The sequence below is a fragment of the Quercus suber genome, unplaced genomic scaffold (assembly GCF_002906115.3).
Source record: "Quercus suber isolate HL8 unplaced genomic scaffold, Cork oak 2.0 scaffold_36, whole genome shotgun sequence".
Lineage (NCBI taxonomy): Eukaryota > Viridiplantae > Streptophyta > Magnoliopsida > Fagales > Fagaceae > Quercus > Quercus suber.
In genome coordinates, this window is record NW_027069501.1 from 1,727,481 (window position 1) to 1,749,920 (window position 22,440).

General features: G+C 34.9%; 2 protein-coding genes across 5 annotated transcripts; one reads left to right on the forward strand and one right to left on the reverse strand.

The window, feature by feature from the left end:
* Positions 1–316: 316 nt before the first annotated feature.
* Positions 317–7,280, forward strand: LOC112002924 (importin subunit alpha-4). 2 transcript variants are annotated; one of them, XM_065770812.1, is made up of 10 exons: positions 317–917; positions 1,670–1,766; positions 2,137–2,228; positions 2,364–2,495; positions 2,591–2,776; positions 2,859–3,022; positions 3,371–3,449; positions 4,604–4,732; positions 6,299–6,436; positions 6,698–6,834. In XM_065770812.1, exons 1-10 carry the CDS (start codon positions 687–689, stop codon positions 6,722–6,724), a joined length of 1,275 nt encoding a protein of 424 aa, XP_065626884.1. In that variant the 5' UTR covers positions 317–686; the 3' UTR covers positions 6,725–6,834. The 2 variants fall into 2 exon arrangements, with proteins under 2 accessions (XP_065626884.1, XP_023890853.2); XM_024035085.2 differs by having other exon boundaries at positions 327–917; positions 6,299–6,426; positions 6,698–7,280.
* Positions 7,281–9,496: 2,216 nt separating this feature from the next.
* On the reverse strand, positions 9,497–13,621 carry LOC112002921 (uncharacterized). 3 transcript variants are annotated; one of them, XM_065770814.1, is made up of 4 exons: positions 13,160–13,476; positions 12,169–12,369; positions 11,228–11,509; positions 9,497–9,960 (listed from the first exon to the last, which is right to left on the reverse strand). In XM_065770814.1, the coding sequence occupies exons 1-3, from the start codon at positions 13,343–13,345 to the stop codon at positions 11,273–11,275; spliced, it is 624 nt and encodes a 207-aa protein (XP_065626886.1). In that variant the 5' UTR covers positions 13,346–13,476; the 3' UTR covers positions 9,497–9,960; positions 11,228–11,272. The 3 variants fall into 3 exon arrangements, with proteins under 3 accessions (XP_065626886.1, XP_065626887.1, XP_065626885.1); XM_065770815.1 differs by lacking the exon at positions 9,497–9,960 and adding an exon at positions 13,500–13,621 and having other exon boundaries at positions 10,956–11,509; positions 13,160–13,389; XM_065770813.1 differs by lacking the exon at positions 9,497–9,960 and having other exon boundaries at positions 10,956–11,509.
* Between the last annotated feature and the right edge of the window lie 8,819 nt (positions 13,622–22,440).

Sequence of the window (22,440 nt, forward strand, 5' to 3'; positions counted from 1 at the left end):
AAGGAATTGTAGAATTTTTTTTTCACCATTAATGATGTGAAAATATCCAATATATGTATGGATGCTCTCAATAATGTTAAAGATTAATGGTTGTTAGCCTATCCTTATCTTGCTTATAATGCAATGGAACCGTGCAAGTTGTTTTGTAATTGTACTTTTAATTGGGTTATTAAAAGTGAGGTAAATGGAGTAACTCAGACTCTAGTTCATCAAGTCAAACTCGTCAAGAGGACTAGAAAGACTCAATTTCTTGCTTGCTTTAATGCAAGTATGACTTTATTATCCCAAAAAATGAAAAAAGAAAAAAGGAAAATTATCAATGTGTCTTACTCTTGCACCAAGCTGCGCTGACTTCAGTCTTCAGCCAATACCTAAGTCCTCCGAAGTCAACAAACTATCCATAACCAAAGCAAAGATTGGTCCCAAAACAAAAGTACACATTTCCCAATAGATAAAAATTGCAAACCAAAGTACCAAACCACTGATTCTCATTAATAAAAAAAAAGAAAAAGAAAAAGAAAAAGTACCAAACCACTAATTGAGCATGGGGCGGCGAGAGAAATTATTGTTTTACACTCTCTCTCCCACACTACACGTTCTGATCTAACAATCACTTTATCACTCTCTTTTGGGACTTTCGTCGAACACATTGAAAGCACTTTGAGAAGAGAAAGACAGAGAGGGAGATGTCGCTTCGACCCAGTTCGCGGACGGAGGTGAGGAAGAAATCCTACAAGAGCGGTGTGGATGGGGACGAAGCTAGGAGGAGGAGAGAGGACAATTTGGTGGAGATCAGGAAGAGCAAGAGAGAAGATAGCCTTCTCAAGAAAAGAAGAGAAGGCCTTCTTCTTCTTCAATCTCAGCAAAGCAATGAAAGGGGAACCCCATCTGCCAGTGCTTCTGTGATCCAACAAAAGGTTTTCACTTTTTTTTTTTCGAGCTCTTTTTTCTTCATTCAGTGAATCATTTATATTCTAAGTATGTACTATGTAGCTTTCATTCAGTTAGATTCTGTTTCTTTGTGCAAAATGGTTTTTATTTATTTTTTAATATAAATTCTGGGTTTTATTTTTATTTTTTACTTTCTGGGTTATTGGAAATTAAATGTTATATGAAATAGTAACTAATACAACTATTTATCTAAGCTAATAGCCTAAGACTGAGTTTTAATTATGTTTGAAACAAAAAGAAGTTATCTTTCCATTTAAATAAAGTTACAAACAGAACAAAAATTCACAACATTCCCAAATTAACCTACAACTTAACACATGGGCCCACATGATCTGCAATTTAATTTTTTTCAATAGAAGGTTAGAATTATGGTTAAATGATTAAATCCAGCATTTTTTGAAAGTTTAAGCTTTTAGAACAATTGATAATTAATTATTAGCCCATGTGTAAGGTGGTAGCCTAATATGGAAATATTGCAAATTTTTGTTGTATCACTAAAACGGCTTGTTCCATTTTTATCATCACCAGAGTGAGGTTTTAGTGGAAATGAACTTCTGTGCTGTTATTGTAAATTACATTTAACGGTTTAACCTTTAACTTTTGGGGTCCGAGAATCTAATAGAATTGTAGAAGTTGTGTGCGCGCTTGCTCACATGCGCATGAGCATGTGGTACAATGATATTTCACATACAATTTTAGTCTAAAATGCTGATGGCAGTTGGAAAGTTTACCTGTGATGGTACAAGGAGTACAATCCAATGATCCAGCATCACAATTGGAAGCAACCACTCAATTCAGAAAGCTCTTATCCATTGGTGTGTATGCTTCTCTTCCAGTGCAATCTACTTTTATAATATGATTTTACGCATGCATATATGTATTAGCGGCAAAGCCAGGACTTGACTTTAAAGGGGGCAAAGTGTATATCACACACAGTACAGATACACATACATTTTTACATGCCTGTGTGTATAAGTATAACACACACTAAAATGAACAATAATTAATATATAGAAATTAAAAAGACTAGATGAATAAATACATAAACTAGTAAATTAAAATTTCCCCTTACCGGCTTTCACTCTTGGTGTGTATGTATGTATGTATGTATGCATTTCCCTTTAAATATTGGTTGGTCATTTGCTTGTTTAAGTTGGTGAACAATTTCTTGGGATATTTGTGCAGAGCGCTGCCCTCCAATTGAGGAGGTGATCAATGCGGGTGTTGTTCCACGATTTGTAGAGTTTCTTGATAGGCATGATCTGCCTCAATTGCAAGTATGGACTGTTGGTGCTTAATTTGATTTTTCCCTTTTTTTTTTTTTTTTTTTTTAGGCATTCAACTTGTATTTATTATGCAGAGAATTTATTACCCAATATACCATCAGGTTTTGATTATTCATTCATCTTCAGTTTGAGGCAGCCTGGGCATTAACCAATATTGCATCTGGGACATCAGAGCATACTCAAGTTGTAATCAAGCATGGTGCTGTTCCCAAGTTTGTGCAACTTCTTGGTTCTTCAAGTGATGATGCTAGAGAACAGGTTGGTTCTACTGTGGTTGCTTTTCATTGCTATTGTTTTAATTGTTGATTCATCTAAGAATTTTCCTGTTTCTGAGATTCAAATTTACTGAGCAGGCTGTCTGGGCTTTGGGTAATGTTGCTGGTGATTCACCAAGTTGTAGAGATCTTGTTCTAAGTCATGGTGCTCTTATGCCATTATTGGCACAGCTGAATGAGCATGCGAAACTATCTATGCTAAGAAATGCTACTTGGACTTTGTCTAACTTCTGCCGTGGCAAACCAGCAGCACCATTTGAGCAGGTAAAGAGATGGTAGTGAAGCTCTCTAGTTTGGCAGAGCTTATAACATAAAGTTTGTAAGTATAATTGGGCTACTTGTTCAGGTTAAGCCTGCATTGCCAGCCCTTCGGCACCTCATCTTCTCAAGTGATGAAGAAGTTTTAACTGATGCTTGCTGGGCGCTCTCTTATCTTTCTGATGGCACAAACGACAAAATTCAGGCTGTGATTGAGGCAGGCGTTTGTCCAAGACTTGTGGAGCTTCTGGTGTAAGATGGCATTTACTTTATTAGAAATTCTGTTATCCCCCTCTCACTCTTCTTTTTCTAATTTATAAATGCTTTATCATATTTTTTATCAAAATATTTTTGTTTTATTAGTCAAAGTTATCATCAACCCTTTTTCTGGCTTTTATTCAAGTGATTTTCAATTTTAATAATCTGAATCTGATATTTGATTTATGTAGACGTTTGGGCCTAAATTGGGCTTAATTCAAATATGGGAAGGTGAACCTAAGAAGTTTGGTTTACAGCTTGCCTGTGTTATTGTTGCATGTTATACATTGTGGCGTCCATCAGGTTACAGTTGCTAACTCAGACAACCCCCCTCTCTTGCAGACATCCGCAACCAACAGTAATAATACCTGCTCTTCGGACTGTAGGCAACATTGTCACGGGTGATGATCCTCAGACTCAGGTGCTTATCGTACATGTTCAATTGTTAGTGTCAAATTACAGATGAGGCAGTGGGTCAGAGGCTTGAAAAGAGTTACATAATTGGGGAAAGAGAATTGGTTGATGTGGTTTTCAGGAGAAATTATGGTAGAGATGATATGTGTGGGGGGGGGGGGGGGGGGAGTGGGGGATAGGATTTCTCAAATTTAGTCTTCCAATGCTCCTTTTAAATGTTGACTTTAATTTGTCTTTGTCTCTATCTGTTATGTTTGTGCACACACAAGTTTTAGTGGTGCATGCAAGTTTGAATGGTACCGTTACACTTTTCTACCTTGGTGCCACTGCCAACATCCCCTGTATTCAGCACAACTTTTCCATCACCATTGGCTTTATCAACCCAAAATCATCAATGTCAAATACTCAGATCAGTTCATGCTGTTGGCCCATCTACAAACACTATTAGCAATCCACCTCTGCCATGGCCGTTGTGCTGTAATTCTCGCAGTGAAAACATGTTCACTGCCTGCATTTGCCATCAACACTAAAGAATCCTGGAACCAGCTGTCACTCTTTCTGATGTGGAACTTCAAATGTAGTGTTTTAGACAGTGGGAAGAATTTGGCATTAATCCTAGATAAAAGAAAACTTTTTACTGGGGTTGAAGAAAGTTATAAAGTTCACGAACCTTCCTTGATTTTCAGAAATAGCCATGTCAAACCAAGGAAACCTAAAATGTTATCTGTAGGGGTTTATTCTTGTTGTCCTTTATGTCGAGGTGTTCTTCACTATTGTAATGTTTTGGATAAAGTTTTTCAGATTTAGAGGAATCTCCTGCCATTATGTGAAGATTCTTAAAACCATCCATGTGTTAAATCAGAGGACTCATTAGATTATTCAAACAAGTCACATGACTCATTGAATAGGTCATGTGACTAAAATTACTTGTAGATGGTCGTTTGAGTTACCACGTAGCAGGTTGGAGGAATTTTCCCCCAAACTGGTTTGAAGTGTAATCTTTGCCCCAATATTTTCTTGCCTGCTTGGTTTTGAGAACTCTAGGTTTTGTTTGAAAATTAGTTGCATGAAGTGGTTTATATGTGGTATATTTTTCATCAGATTAGTGGTTTATTATTATTAAGTTGATGATCAAGGGTGATTCATGAAGTATTTTTACAGATTGTAATCGACAATCAAGGGCTCCCTTGTCTCTACCACCTACTAACACAAAATTACAAGAAGAGCATCAAGAAAGAAGCTTGTTGGACTATTTCAAATATCACTGCTGGTAATAGAAGTCAAATACAGGTGAGATGCTCAGTTCTTGTGGGGTTCTTCCAATAAGTTTCTTAACCATTTGTATGCACAAGACACTCATAACCAGCATGTTGCATTCCATTACTAATTGGCATTGTACAAAGTCCATGATGTGCTACTTATAGGCAGAAATGAATTGTTCTTCTAAATTTCATGAAAATCTTTAATTTGCTTCCTTTTCTAGAACCTTGTCATTTCAGATTATTATATTTGCTTACTGGCTCTGCCATAATTGCAGTATTTAATTCAGGACAAAAACTCTGTTGTGTCATAACTATTACAATGGTGACAATTTATTTATGATACCCCTAAAATCAGTTTAGTTATTGAAAATCTGTGTGTTTGCTTCTGTCTAGTCATGAGACCATTTGGATTAAGGGAGAGGGAGGGAGGGAGGGAGAGTAGAGTATAATTGGCCCAAACAGGCCCTAAGGACTTCAAGGAACTGTAGCCCTGAAATGATACTTCTTTACTTGCCTCTAGGGGTGTTCACCAAACTGTAAAAACCGCACCAAAACCGCCCACAAAATAGCATAACCACACTGCATTGCAAGTAATACTTTGCGGCTTTATAATAAGAAAACCGCACCGCACTCTTTCTATATATTAATATATTTAATTATTTTTAATATTAAATATATTATTAATAGTTTAATAACCCTAGTTTTCAAAAAAAAAAAAAAGTTTGATAACCCTAGCAAGTGTTGATTAAGAAAGCCAGCCCAAAATAAAGAAAAACTAGCTCAATAATTTAAAACTTGGACCAAAATAAAGGGAAAAATTAGTTTTGGGTTGGGTAGAAAAAGCCCAAAATTTGAAATATATACCAATTTCAAATCATTCAAACCGTATCTTATACATCGCACTACATATGTGACCGCAAAAATTAGGTGTAGTGCGGTTATGGTTTTGGCTAAACTTTAAACCACGCCGCATCACACTGCACCGCACATGTGACCGCAAAAATAAGGTGCGGTGCAGTTATGGTTTTAGCTAAACCGCACTGCAAAGTGCAGTGCTAAAAGTGACCCAAAACCACACCACATTGTACCGCGAATACCCCTACTTGCCTCTATTTAGTAAACCTACTTTGGGTAATTGACCCCCTCGCCAAATCTAGTTGCTGAGTAATTCAAGTGCATTCACCCTAACAAGCTAAGCAACCGATCCCAACCGCCACAACCCCCCTTTTTTTAATTGAAGAAAACCTATGGAATAAACACCGATTCATCTATAAGAAGTCCATCTTAAGGACAAGATCATGTTGTTTCAAATGAGGCCAAAAAAAATGTACTGAGCTATGTCCAAGGTGTATCCTAGTCATATTCAAATTATATTCAATCTTTAAAAATATTAATTTCTATATTTTTGTATCCTAGACAACTTAAAGATTTCCCATTACTTGGCAGTTCTTCCAATACTTTATTTTCAATCAAAATAATCCAATAGGTGGTCAAATTGTCCTCCTAGTCTCGTCTATCTTAAGACTTGAGATGATAAACCTTTCCAAAGTGCAAAATGTTTCTAAAATGTCAATTCCTTCTCTCAATTGAACAGGTTATTATTGAGGCAAACATCATTGCTCCTCTTGTGAACTTGCTTCAACATGCTGAATTTGAGGTCAAGAAGGAGGCTGCATGGGCCATTTCAAATGCCACCTCTGGGGGTTCACGAGAACAGATTCAGTATGTTTGTGTATACCCTCTACTTTCCTCCGGCTTGCTTTTCTTTGTTATTCTCTTTAATAATAGTTATACTTTCATAATAGTGCTGAATATGTTTTTTGATAAATATATTGAACTAACTGTTGCTAAACCTTAGGTAGAGACCCTTTTTTTCCCCTCAATTCAATCCTTATCACTTCCATCTTCATTATTATATTGATTAGACCATTTTAATTGATATAACTCTTCCTAATAGTTGTTTCAGCTGATTTCTACCATTACACCTCTGCAGATATTTGGTGAACCAAGGTTGTATTAAGCCACTCTGTGATCTTCTACTATGCCCTGACCCAAGAATTGTAACAGTGTGCCTCGAGGGGCTAGAGAACATTTTAAAGATTGGTGAGGCCGACAAAGAGTCAGGCAATAGTGTAGTTAATGTCTATGCAGAGATAATTGATGAATGTGAGGGATTGGATAAATTAGAGAATCTACAAAGCCATGACAACAATGAGATATATGAGAAGGCTGTGAAGATTCTTGAGAGGTATTGGGTTGAGGAGGAGGAAGAAGAGCACAATGTCCAAGATGGTACCAACCAAGACTTCAATTTTCATACTAGGCACCCTAACCCTCCTCCTGGGGGCTTCAAATTTGGTTGAAAGCTGAAACTGTATTTGCCTTTGTTATTGAGATAAGATAACACATGCTTTTGCATCTATCCGGGATATGTAGGGCTTTGAGGGTCAGTTTTTAAGGTCTGACCCTTGGGTTCTATGGATGTAATATCATTTACTGTTGTAATCATTTAACTTGTGGGCTTGTGGCTTTGATCCAATACGCCTTCTATCCCATAATAGCTAATTTGCCTCCAAGATTGGGTTATGTAGAGGCCAGCAAATCCTAACTGGGGTGCACTAGCACAGATCACTTATGGAAAAGAGCGAGTTTGTTTTAACTTTAGAGAGCAGCCTAGAGAGGAACAACGTATAAAAAGTTGAGTAAAGCTAAGGTCAGAGCAAAAATCAACCATTAGATTTACCTGATCTCAACCAGGAGTCATTAGTTATAAAAGGCAGAGATTATAGTGGGTCCAAGTTTGAGGAGAAAATTAAATTTACAGGGGTTTTAATTGTTGTGATGGTAGTTTTATTGTTAAAATTTAATTGTTTAGGAGATAAAAACAAACTCTAAAAAGCTACCATATTTGATTAAAGAGAAAAAGTTAATGGATGTCCTAGGCAAAGATTTAAGAAATATTTTTAATAACTTTTTATGAAAAAAGAAACAAATATATATTTTTGTTTTTACAACTTTTTATATCATTTCCACATCTTTCATAGAAATGATATTAAGGGCCTATTTGAATTTTCAGTTTCTATCATCTATAACTCAAAATTTGTGGGTTCCACGATTAAGTAATGTGTTTGGATGTGTTTTCAGTTTTTATTTTCATTACTCAATTCTCTGATTTTTTTAGTTATAAGTTATGAAAATTGAAAACACATTTTAGGTGTTTTCAAGTTATCAAAACTTAATTTCCGTGGTATTTTCATAAATAAACACACATGGTTGGGACACACTAGTCTTATCAAGTTACTTTCCTTCTCTCTCCCACTGGTCGCTCTTCTCTTTTCTTTCTTTTTGTCTCTCTTCTTTCTCTGTTTGCTGCACTCCATTTAGTTCTTCCTTTCTTCTTCTTTTTTTTTTTTTTTTTGGTTCTTCATCACAAAATATTTTTGGCCTTCGCCGCACTCCATGACCAGGTAAGGATGTCTCAGACCCATTAAAAAAAAAAATCAAGAAACAAACTTTTCAAGCTTCAAGCTCCACCCTCTTTTTGAAACACTTTCTTTTTTTATTTTCTTTCTATTTATTTGCTCAATTTTCTTTTTTTTTCTTTGAGTTGAAAGTTCCTTCCTTTGTAATTGTTTGTGGATTTGGGGATTTGGTTGATTTAGGTTTGAGGGTTTGACAAATGGGATTTGGATTTGGACTTGGATTTGGGGTTTCAAAATACAAACATGAATGGGTTTCCAAATACCCATTCTTTGAACAAACATGAATGAGTTTCAAAATGCCCATTATTTGTTTAGATTTTATTTATATTTTTCTTTTAGTTGTCTTGCTTCTGTATTTAGAACACCGTGGTGTTGAGTTGTGGGTGTTCTTTTTTTTCTTTTTCTTGTTTGGGATTTTTGAAACTTCGGTGGGAGGGTTTGGAAAATTTATCATGAAATCAATACAACTTTCTTTCATGGATGGGTTTACATGATAGCAGAGGAAGGAAAGGAAGAAAGAAAATAATATCATAAAATCCAAAAATTTGAAGAACAAAGGTTTCAGGGGAAAGAGAAGAAGCATTGGGTGAGTTGAGTGATTCTTTATTTTACGTTTTTATAGGTTTGGGTTTGTGTTTTGGGAGAGTAACAGGTGTGAAGGGGAAACGAGAAGCGAAGAAAATGGTGGGGAATGAGGGTTCCACGGGTAGGCTAACAGAATGCTCTGACCAAGTGCTCAGGTATGGTTCCCACAAAAAGTAGAAATATTTGAGTAATGAGAAGCTGAAAATAGTATGCCAAACGAGTTGAGTTTAGAAAATTGAGGCATTATAAGTGATGAATGACAAAAATTGAGTAAAGAGTGATGAGTGATAGTTTTTTAAAAATCAAACAATCCCTAAATCTTTCTTAATATTATCTATTAATAAATGCTCTAAGATAGTCTTGTTAACTTGGTTTTAAATAAATAAAAAAAATGCTAACAAATGCCCGCATTGGTTAATAATCCATTTAGAAAAAAATTTATGAGAAAAGAAAAAAATTAATTAATATTTTAACAACTTTTTCTCATTTTTCATAAAAATAATATTAAAACTTTCTTAAAATTAATTGTTAACTAATACCCTAAAGTCAACAAATTTGATTGGAATGGTAGTTGCTGTTGCGATTATGGTGTGACGTAAAAATGACAACCAAGCTTTAACTTTTAATCCCAAAATTTTAACGTCAATTATTATTATTATATATATCCTCGGGATCTATAATTAAATTTGACAGTGAAATAACGAACAAATAATCTGGACCGCGTATTATCAAAAAAATAAATAAATAAATAAACTGGACCGTGACAGTCGTATACTTGGTCATTGCAAACGAACCATACCCCACCCCCACCTAAATTGAAATTCAATCCATTGGTTTTGGACTATAAAAAGATTATGACCTGTGCCTAATTGGTCCTAATCTCAACCCATATCAAACGCAAACAGTATTGGGCTTAGGTGAGCTAAACATATGGTCTTAGGCAAATCGGCAAATTCAGTGTGAGCCTTGAGCCCAATGTGAGGCCCAGTGTTAGCTGAGCTAACGTGGTGTGTACTGGTGTACCTACTGACTGTCATCAAATAGAAAATTGTCTCCATCTTGTCTCCTCTTTTCATTCAGCACAATGTATACCATTTGTTTGCCAGTCTTTATCAATCAATCCTTGTGTCTTTCATGGTTTCATGCCTTCTGGATGCTATCACTTTGGTGACTCACACAGCAGCGCCATCTGTATCAGAAATTCAAATCCAGTCAGTAAATTCATTTTTGCATATCAAGCCAAAATTTAATGCGTACAAATGCAATAAGGTCAATACAGCAGCAGAAAAAGAATGCAATAAAGGCCAAGGAAAAATAAAGATGGGAATTATTGACGATGGACAAAATCACCCTCCAAATTTGTGCATTAACGGCCCCTTGTTGTGGGCCTGCGGCTCTAGTATGATAAGGACAAGATGGTAAAACCAATTCTCACACAACTGCCCTATATCGGGCAGTCTATAAAGATGTCCAAATGACCAAGGGCACATCCAATCCAAGGGACCCACTACCTTTACCTAGATTCCCATATTTTTCTCTTTCGTGTTGAACCTCTGCCACATACCAATTAACAATGCGTTTACCCTTCAAAGTTACCAAAAAAATAAATGCTCTCTCTCTCTCTCTCTCTATTTGGGTAAAATTGTTTTCGGTTGTCTATTTAAGCACATTACCATTACTACCCTTCTGGCAGTGCCACCTCACCCAACAACACGTCGCATAAAATTATTGGTTATAGAAAGTGGTTTTGGATTTGCCATATGATCAAATCAAAGACTGGCCAGTGATTGAATGATAAAAACTTAAAAATGAGCTATTCGCCTATTCCTAAAATTTATAATTTTAAATTAAAAAAAAAAAAAAAAAAACCCACGGGGCAGAGAATACGATCAGGTACTACAAATAGGAGCATTTCTTCCATGCTTATTTCTCTGCACCCATTTGAGCATATCACTTAGATCTATGTTCTATGCCGTACTTGTAAGATCAAGTATAAACGAGCAGGCAGGAATCGGGTCCTCCAATCATTCTCCTTGATAGAACTCATGAACTCATCAAATTCAAACCATTGCCAAACAGCAACGAACGGATCAAAATTTAAGGAAAGTAAATAAATAAATCACATATTCGATATTAGATCCACCAACCATTCAACAATTCAGAAAAGCTAGAGCACATGGACACTAAAAGAACCTCGCAATCAACCTAATAGATAAAAGTGTTCCAAAGTCTACAATCTTATCTAAATTCATAAAGTTACAGATATCCTAAACCAGATCTTTGAAATAGTTCTTAAAAGTCCCACATAATTAGGCATAACCAGAGAGACTGTGACCCTAATACTGCTACCATGATAATACAGGAGCTAAAAAAAAACAGAAACCATGAACCATTGTATCCTTCTTTTCTACAAAGAGGAGATGGATTTTTAGAAAGAGAGAGAAATAGAGATTGACCTATTTTTTCAATGGTCAGTCCTCAAACCAAGCAGAGGCCCAACCCTATCGCTTGGATGGTCTCTCGTCATCCTCTCCACCATCATCATCGTCATCTGAATCATCTTTATCTGACCTTTTCCTCTTCGCCGGAACATCAACCTTCCCACCATTTTCGTCTTCATCCTCCTCATCAATTTCTTCCTCCTCGCCGCCATTCTCCTCTGGCTCAAAATCACTAGCATCTTCCTCATCCTCGGCACGGGCTACTGGCCTGACAAGGTACTCGGTTCCCAGATCCTCCTATAGATTAGTTCATAAATGTTATAGAAAGTTTCCACAGAAGAAGTCAGAACATAGGAAATATAAACCAAGAACTAGACAGAAGGGAAAGACAGAAAACATCATATCAGAGTAGAAGTGGATAGCAACCCAAACCAACCAACATACAAACAGACAACTGAGAAAAATTATTGATAACACAAACAAATATTAAAGGATTGAAGGCCAAAATAGATCTCACAGAACAAATTGAAAATCCACAAAAATAAAAATATAAGCTCTCCAGAAAGTAGAATAATTGTTTTAAAAACTTTTTGAAATAACAGATAAAAAAAAAAAAAAAAAAGATCTGAGAACTACTTTTACACAGATCTTTAAAAAAAAAAAAAAAAAAAAAAAAATCAGATCTTATCATATCATAACAAAAAACAACAAAACAAAAATTCTTTTACCATTAAATTTAAAATATCCACTATAAATAGTATCTCAACGAAAAAATTGAAAATCCATAAAAGAAAATAAAATTATAAATTATCTTTTTAAATTTTTAAAAAATAGCAGATGAAAAAACAAACAGATCTGAACTACTTTTAAACACACACAGAGAAATTCATCCATAATATTAAGCAGAAAATTTTAAAAATTTAAAAAAAAAAATTAACGAAAAATAATTTTATTACCTCTTCACCTTCATCGTCGTCTCCTTCAGCATCATCGTCGTCATCGTCATCATCATCATCGCCTTCACCATCATCATCGTCGTCGTCATCACCGTCTTCATCGTCATCATCCTCATCATCATCCTCTTCGTCATCTACAGAGTGCACCGGAGGACCACCGGAGGAAGGCAAAACTTCCTGCGCATCATCATCGTCGTCGTCGNACATACAAACAGACAACTGAGAAAAATTACATTTAAGGTTCTGAATTTCTTCAACAAACTACCCAGTACAGTGCGTGCCTAGTTTTCTTTTTTTAATGGGTTCTTCAGAGATGTGAGATTTTGAAGGTCAAAGATTCTTAATCCCTTCAACCAAGTCAATAAAGTAAGGACTCTGTTTCTTCAAGAAGAAAACTTCCAGATCCAACAGCTTAAGAGAAAATTTCATATGAAAAATACATGGCTTGCACAAGGACCAAAGAGATATATAAGGAAATTTAAACTAGATGCAACAAAAACAACAAAATTGAACTCTATAGCACAGAATAAACAATTAAAATTAGCAAAATATACTAGAACATGAAGATCAAATCTGAGGCCAATAAATAAATAATAATAATGAGCTACTCAGTTCAAATGGGAACAGAACAAATTGTCAAATTAAAAGTAAAAAAATAAAAACAGAGAGCACAAAACAGTAAACATATAACTCATAATAACACATAATAAAATCTACTTATTAAAAACAAAAACAAACATATAGACAGTAAAGGCTTCAGATCTGCAGATCTGAACACAAAGCAAGGTGATAACATTAATATTGAATCACTTCAAAAAATAGAGCATATAAATATGGTATACAGAAAGATCTAGTATCATATATTCATAGACAGAAAAATCTATTTTTTCATTAAATTTAAAATATTTACATAAAAAATATAAAAATATTAAAGGATTGAAGGCCAAAATAGATCTCACAGAACAAATTGAAAATCCACAAAAATAAAAAAGTCATCATCTTCATCTCCATCATCATCTTCTTCATCTCCATCATCATCCTCATCATCTTCTTCACCGTCCTCTTCCTCATCACCAAGCTCTACCTCATCATCGTCTTCAAGGCCTTGCTGTTCTTCATACAAAACCTTAACCGTCTTTTCCTCCTCGAATTCTATCTCCTCCTCCATGAGTTTCATCTTAGGAAAAGCTTAGTTTTCTCGAGAAAATTGTTGGAAATTTTCTAGGGAAAGATGAAAAGAGAAAATTAAATAAGAAATCAAAATTCAGAAAATTGGAAAAATACAGGGAGGGAAAAGAGAGAGAGAAAGAGAGTTTCTTCGTTTGTTCTACCAGTAGCTCTGTAAGTGTGATCTGAGCCGTTGATACGGGAATTCACGCGGATCGATGACGTGGCGAGAGATCGGACGGTCCTGGTGAGAGAATTTGTACTTTTTAATATTTTTTGGTGTTGATAGGATGGTTGCGGCGCTCCATTATCGTTTCTTTAGTCAGGTGCTTCTCACGTGTGGGCCGAAAAGGTGTCTAGGGTTAGGTTTTTTTTTTTTTTTTTTTTACTTTTTTCTTTTCTGGAATATTCTACTAATGGGCCTGTAAGGCCACCCCATTCTAGCCTAGCCTAATGGGTCAATTTAATTAGTCTTAACCTTTATGTTTGGGCTTGAGTCAAAACCTTTATTATTTGGGCCTGATACTGTCCAATGCTCGCTGAAACACACAAATACCTCTCTCTCATATGCATGTTTGCGGTTTTTACACATGGATAAAACTTAATGGCCGTTTTGTATGGTAGTTTAAGCAACATTTTTTTAGTTTTTAAATGATATTATATGTATTTTTACACATTTTTTTATTTACACGATTTTCAAAAAATATAAATAACGTTATTAGAACAACATTACCAAACGGCCCATAAATTTTCCAAATAAATTCAACCATGTGGTTATATTAAATAGTAAACTATATGATTGAATTTAATTGTCCTTTTACTCAACAAAAAAAAAAAAGAATTTAATTGTCCTTTAAAAGATCTCAAAATGTTTTTACTGTATTCAACCACATAATTATTCAATTAAAAAAGCTAAAGTATAATACTTAGTGAGGGTTTGGATACAGAGGCACGGTGCGTTTCCATTCTGCGTTTTCTCCTTTTTTTTTTTTTTTTTTCTTTTTTTTTTTCTGCCGCAGCTGTTGACTTTGGGGACAAAATTACTGTGCGTGTACTGTTTACGCACTGTTCACGCAATATTTAATATTAAAAGTGGGTCCCACAACACTATTTACACATTTAAAAATTATTTTGCTACAGTGTTTTCAGCAACAATCAGTTTTCAGCAACTTTCAGCAACAATAAGTGTACTGTTTACGCACTGTTCACGCAATATTTAATATTAAAAGTGGGTCCCACAACACTATTTACACATTTAAAAATTATTTTGCTACAGTGTTTTCAGCAACAATCAGTTTTCAGCAACTTTCAGCAACAATAAGTGCTATCCAAACGGACCCTTAGAAACTGTGTCTAAGTTTTGTCTTTCACACATAAATGGTCACATTTGGACAATAGTTAACTTAGAATCTAAAATATATAACTATTCTTCTCAAATATTAAAAAAAATCATATATATATATATATATGACGAGGTATGAAATCAATAGGTTGTACACTTCAAACTCAACGGTGGATCAATAACCTAAAAAAAGAAGAAAAAGCTATTGAAAGTGATCGGGGTAGAACTGGCCAAGAACCCTCTGACAGTTAAGTCAACATTTCTTTCAAAAACTTAATTATGAGAAGTGGATGAATAGTCGTGCATACCTTGGTTTGGTGAGGTTTAATCCCTTTCATAGAGAGTTTAGTGAGTCTATATGTTAGGTGCCACTTTAATAATGAGAAATGTTGTATGGACTTAGTGGGGAGAATGAAGCGAATTTCGGGAAATTCTCTCCATGTCTCGGAATAGTAGATTGTGGTATAATCGTTACTTGGTTTGTAGAAAATATCTTAAAATTTCTAAGTGTTCATCCGTTGTCTATAGGTATTTTCCGGTCAATGTCAAACGCAACCAAAGAATTTCTTTTGTGGTGTAAGTTTAACTGTGGCATTCTAATAAGTAAAGCTTGCTCCTCTTTCATTTGCATATAGGTAAAAAAATTGAAGAAAGGAGTAAACTTGGCCCAGATAAGTACATCAATTTCGTGTAAGCTTGACCTTGATACTGCGAATACCTCGCAATTCTAAGCTCATTGTACTTCTTTGTTAATATATATATATATATATATCATTCCTCTTATTAAAAAATATAAATAAATAAAGTTGAAACCCCAAATCGCAAAAAAAAAAAGGGAGATGGGAGGCAGATAATATTAAATTATTAATAGTAGAGCATCCGTAGCAGACGTTGCAAAATTTATGCCATTTTACCACACCAAAAGCCTACTTTATTATTTTACCACATCATTTTACAATATCCCATTTATCAGATGTTCTATATTTTTATCACTTCATTAAAATATTATTTCTTAATTCTTATTTTATTCTTTCTTTATTATTTGTTCAACGGTAACATTTTGTCCACAACCCAAATCTCATTTTCAAATCTCTTCAATTCTAACGGTAACATTTTCATCTTTTTTTTTTTTTTTTAACCAGGCAGCCTGGGCTTCAATATACTCAATAGAGTCAATAAAAACAAGCTTGTTCATAGTTTCATACACACCATCTGCCTGGGCTCTAAAACGGTAACATTTTCATCTTATTTTTAAACCAATATAAGAGAAATGAACCAATATACCAATATGCTGAACACTGAAGGAGATGAAAGAAAAATGAGAGTGAACGAGGATTAAAAAATTAATAAACCAATATACCACATCTTACCGTACAGTTGCAAATTTGTGATTGTACTATTCAATGTTGCAAAAAATATAACATTTACACCATCTGATGAATGGGGCTAAACTTGGTTTGGTGTGGGATATGTGCCAAATATTTAGCATTTGGCACATATCCCACATCTGCTGTGGGTGCTCCAAGTTACAACTTACAACTTACAAGACTTCCTAGATTGGTTGTCTTCAATTTTTTGAATACACTCAAGAACCTTTCTACAACTGGTACTTTCTTTCTAGATTGGATATATTCTATTCTATATCGATTACGTGCAATTAATCAAAAGTCAAAGAGATTTTCTTTTTCTTCTTTTTTTGGTTTTGTAGGTGGAAAGGCAAAGCCTTCGAAGCAACCCAGGACTGAGAAGAAAGAGTACGTAGGACGGTAGGAGAAGGTATTATTTTCAATTTCGATTTATTGAATATCTGTTTATAAAGTTTATAGCTTTAATATTTGCGTACTCCAGTAACCCAGTTATCTATCTAGGGTGGAAGATTCACATTTTTAGAGCAGAACGGTTTAGTTTATTTTTTGTATACACACTTTTTTTTTCTTTTTAACTAACAAGTAACAATAGGCAACAAAACCTTTGAATGAGATTTCTTATGTTTCTTTCTAGTAAAATTTTTTTAGATTTTTCATTTGTATTTGCTCTATGTGAAAAAGATTGAGGAAGAAGCCAAAATTTCCCTTATTTACAATTACTAGCATAATATCAATGGTTTCACAGCAGTGCTCACAATTAAAGATGCCTCCAACCTATCTAGCAAACAAAAACCACCACATGGGTTTGTTTCCAATTATTAATCTCTCTTGTCTCTATATCTAATATTAAAAAAAAAAAAAAAAAATTGACAGAATTGGAGGAAGTAGTATTTATGAATCAAAACCACTCAAGAAAGTATTTTATGTACATTATAAACTATAAAGGTAATGGGGTTTTATACCTTTTTTTTTTTTATAGAAACCATCTATACTTTTTGTATGAAATATCTTTATGGGCTGCGCATCTTGAATTAATTTTTACACATTCTAACTCTAAACATGATGAATTAATTGTTTACAAGTAGATGTATCATCATTAAAAACTAATCATGACAAAAATCACAACTTTTCTCTTTCATACAGTGGAACTAATACTTTAATTTCATTATCGGTCTTGTTATAATATGATTGATATACTTTTTTAGTATATAGCCTAATTCCATATCATTATGATTACTGAAATTAATAATGATTATATTATCATATATAATATATATGTTTTTGTGGCGCCTGACCATGGTTGTGTGTAGAGCTTTGCAATTTTATTTATAATGTAGTTACAAATGTCACTTTAAGATCGTCAATATGTTAGTTGAGAATTTTAAAATTATATAGTAATTGATATTCATTTACTTAATGCTTCTCAAATCAATTATATATTACACAAGTATATGACTGTTTTGAAACCCAGACTGGACTAGGAGGTCCGACTGAAAAAATTGAGAACTGGGATGAAAATCGGTTTTTTAAGCATAGAGAACCGGAATTATTGTTAATTCTGTGAACCCCTTAAACCAGGGTTGGACTGCACGGTTCATGCAGAATCGATGGCATGAACCGTGAGGTCCAACCCTGATTCAAATTTTTTTTTTAATATAAAAACAACTTAACACAATTCTATTCAACTTAATTAAATTATCCATATTTATAATGAATAAAAAAAAATTATAATTAAAATCCTTCAAAGATATTCAACTTTACTTCAAAAATTAATCATAAATTTTAATGTTTTCATAGTTATTATTTTATTTTATTAACTTTCTTATTTAATTATTAAATATATGCTTGAAAATCATTAAATTTCCCTCACATAAATAAATATATTAGTCAATTTTGCTAGTTTTATAAATTTATTAGGCTTTAATTAATTATGATGTCATCATGGTTCAATCTCAGTGTTGAGGGTCATTTTTTGAAATATGCAGAAGGCGGCCCAACCCAGAAATACGGGCAGCAAAGAAGTGGCAGACTAAGTAAAACCATTAGGCTCAAGCGGCAGAAATAATGGATCACAGGCCCTTAATATAAATAAATGGGTCTTAAGGAAGTAAGTGAGCCTAAAAGGTCCGGAAAGAGAGAAAACAGCACCCATGGGCAGTATGTGGTATGAAAAAGCAAGAATGAGCCGTGGTAGGCCCAAAGTAATGTAAACAAAGAAAGTATGGGATAATGGCAAGCCCATGAATCCCAAGGATGAGAATGAGAAAATTGGGCCAGGGAAGCCCAATTGAGTCAGTAAATACCCATGGGATACGGAGTTCGTAAATGGACCGAGGAAGTCCAAATGTAGTGAATGGGCCAGATAGGCCTAAGTGAAAAGAAAGGGACACTAGAGCCCATAAGTGAGAAAACCAGTGGCCATGTTAAGTCACTGGGGGAAAGAAAGGAACGTCAGGCCTGAAAAGAGGCCCAGCAGGAACAAGCAATACAAGCAAAGTCTCCAGTCCACAGTAGATGCATGAACAACAGGCAGATTTCAGACATATGCACACCACCAGCCTGTACCCAGCCAATACGGGACGTGGTGGGGTCATGGGTCAGAGGTAAGAGGGCATGGTTTGGAGGTGGGGAGAGGGGAAGACCTATTTTGAGGTTCCTGCTCAAGCTCTTTTGGGGGATACGTCCTGCTGGGATGACATACCACCCAAAAGAGGCAAGGTTGAGTTGGAACCAATAGGTGCATGCCATGAGGGATAGAGAGAGAGAAACATCACCGCGGCAGGAAGAGGTGTCACGACAGACTAACAGACAAAAAAAGTTGTCTTTGTCTGTAACAGGGGAACTCGCAGACGAAACAATGATGGTCGGCAAGTACGCCCAGACCAGACAAATGTGGTTAAGGGGTAGAATAGTAAAATTCGGTCGCGGCAGGCACTAAAAGAAGGAAGCCTCTGTCGTGTACAGGAAGAACAACAGGAAGGAAGAGAGCAATACAACACAACGTAAAGAAAAAGACTCTGAAACATACTTAGAAAAACAGGGGAGCCCAATACTAAAAACTACAATTGTGGAAATCACTAAGGAAAGACTAGAAAAGAGAGAAAGACAGGGAGAAAAGAGCAAGTGTTAGTGGCATGCACCGATAGGTCCCTTCCCTTCTCTCCCTCTCAAATCCCTGCTCTCTTATATAATCATCCTGGGCATTGTCCATTCAGGTCTGCCTCCCTCAAACCCATTAATTTCCATGGTAGGAATTCTTTTCCTCGAAGGTTAATCGTGTTGAGAAGAGGCATTCTTCCTCCTTGACCTTGCCCCTGCGGATCAAACTCGGCTTATTTCCTTTATTCGTTAATTAATCCTTATTACCATTTGCCCTTACTGTTTTATTTGTTAAAATTGTTCATATTATTGTGATTATGGATCATTTGGTCATTCACTATTAAAAGAATTATCTGGTCATTCCAGAATACATTGCTGTATTTTTTATCAATTATGTCTGTCTGCCACAAGCTCCTCTGAAACAGTTGTGCCTGCCGCAAATACTCTTCTGGCAGATAAGGCCTAGTTTGTGCACAGCCCGGCCAAGTTGAGTTCCAGTTAGACCGGTCTCGACTCCTGCAACCCAGAACACTTGGGCCTACAACCACAAAGGGGCAGCCCAGCCCAACACGATAAAAAAGGCCCCTGCACTCGATTTGACCTTAAAACCCTTGAACCTCTTTTTTTTACGATTCAATGAATGATTCGAGTTTCAAAACTATGATAGAACCGTGCAACGCACGAGACTTCAACTACTATGTTTATATTTTTACTAAATTTGAGCTATTGTGCAAATCAAATTTCAAGTTTCAAGGAGTTGAGCTAAATGCACACTAAAGAGGGCAAAAGAGAAACAATGAAAAAGAAAAATAAGTCGTTAATTCCTTAATGAGATATTCAGGATTTGATTTCCTTTTTAATTCCTTTTTATGCTACCTAACTAAATACCAAATTTGAACCACAAAAATTTTTGTTTTATTTTTCTTTTTTACCATAAATAAATAAGAAGTGTTTATATTAGAAAAAGTTTGAATTTGTCTTAATTCTCTAAAGATTTTTTTATTTTATTTTTAAATTCCAAATATCTCTTATAGGCCTGTGGGGGGGAGGGGGGGGGAATGTTCAATCTAACATAGTGGACCTAGAGCCCCATGTGAGGATTACTGTGCGTCCGAAGAGAAGGAGATGGTAAGGGTGAGGCCCATTTGGAAGAAGGATCCCCAGAAAGAAGGATGGTTGCCGTCCAAAGAGGCCGCCTTCCATCCAAGGAGATTTTATTCCTCGGACGCGAATAGTATTGATTGATCAAACGTATGGAAGGTCCGAATGATTTTCCTAGCTACTCCAATGATCAAGATAAGCTCTGGGTATATCTGGAGAAGAAAAGAATGAGGAAATATCTAAAGGAAAAGCTACTACCATCGTATTTAAGGCACTGCAGCAACTTCTCTGGCCGCATTTATGTGGAGAAGACCTCTGAACAGTGTAACCTCACCTACCGCCACTTACAGAGAGCCAGAGGAGATATTTGACGTGACATATACTCAAGTAAGGTAACAGATGAGGAACAAGTGAACGATGGAGATGATGGGAAAGGAGGTTATATAAAGGAAAGAAGCTCCTGAGAAAGTGAGAGGGAGAACGAGAGAGAAGAGAAAAAAGGCTTTACTGTAACCCTAAGATCTGTATTCACCACATAATCAATAATATGCCTCTTCGGACACCAATTCTTTACGTGTAAATTCATGCTGGTTTATGCTTGGGGGTTGTAATTAATTGTTGTCGATTCCATAATCAACCTAGCTCTTTCACCCATTCTCTACAAATTCATTGTTTTGGGCTTGAGCCACAAATCCTAACCCTACAAGACCCATGGCGGATCCAAAATTCTTTTTAGGGTGGTCATTAAAAACAATTAAATTTGAAAAATTTAATAATAATAAAACTTGAATATATTTTAATATCACAAAATAAAAACATATGCAAATGCATAAAGTTTTGCAATTTCCTTTCAGAAGTTTTCATATTTTGAAATCATTGTGTGATATGATAGTTTCACTGTCAATGTTATCGGCTACATCTTTTTCAATGTGTACAGCCAAACAATTATTAAGCTACTGGCCTCTCATTCAATTATTAAAATATTGCCTAAATAAGTACTAATATAAACAAAATGCATTATGTTTTTGAAAAAATATATCACATAAATCCAACAAATTCGGCTAAAGACTAAAGCAAGCACTAACATACTAGCTATTTAAAAAGTGTGCATTTTTTATATATAAAAAATAGCAATTTTAAAATATGTCATTTGAAACACACTTTAAAAAATCACAATTGAACATTTGATTTGAGATTTTATGCTAATTTGTTTGTTTGGACAATTTTTGAGAAGTATTATGTTCATAACATTTTTGCAACACTTTTACAACAAAGCCTAGGTGATAAGTTTTTATTAGTTCTAATTTGAACTTACTATTGAAATTATTTTTTGTTTACCAGTAACAATTTGCTATTTAAGATTTGTTACAAAAATATTGTGAACATTGAATTTCTTGCAATTTTTTAGTTCAACATTCAATGGACCAAAATTTTGGAAAGGTTGGATTTTATTTTTAATGGGCTCAATTGTTATTGTGGGTGTTCAAGTTTTTTTTCTAGGTGGTCAAAAGATCCGTATTAATTTAAAACTTAAAATTTTTTAAGGTATATTAAAAAAAATAAAAAATTCAGACTGGTCCCGTGACCGCTCGGGCGCCATCCCTGCTTATAGCGTCTTTAATACTGTTGCTTATGGTGCTGATTGGGTGGGGATGTGGGATTAGAGTCATAATTCATAACACGGCACATGGTGATGTCGTTGTCATAGGCTATACATTTTTTATTCAGATATTGACCAAACTGTAATTAAGGAAGAATGCAGTATTCCATGTGCATTCAAAACGCCTACCTGGAATGAATCACCATCCTCTACCAAATATTCAAAGAAAGTAACCTCTAATCCTTTGAAAATGACTGGGTTCGGATTTATGATCATGCTTAAAACTTAACAATTACGGCAAGTCGGCAAAGCAAACAGTACAAGAAACCAACATGTGAGTTCCTCTTTTTTCTCCATATTCGGATTTATCATGTTTAAAACCTTAACAATTACGGCAAGTAAAAAAAAATACAAGAAACCAACATGTGAGTTCCTCATTTTTCTCCATAAAAACCTTCAGCTTAAGAATTGAAGTAAATAATTACATTTTAAATTGGACAGTTTTACCAAAATTAACTCTACAACTTAAAAGATCAAGCCATACATCTATTTTAGATTTTTTTTTTCGAAAAATGTTTAAACAAATTGAACTCATA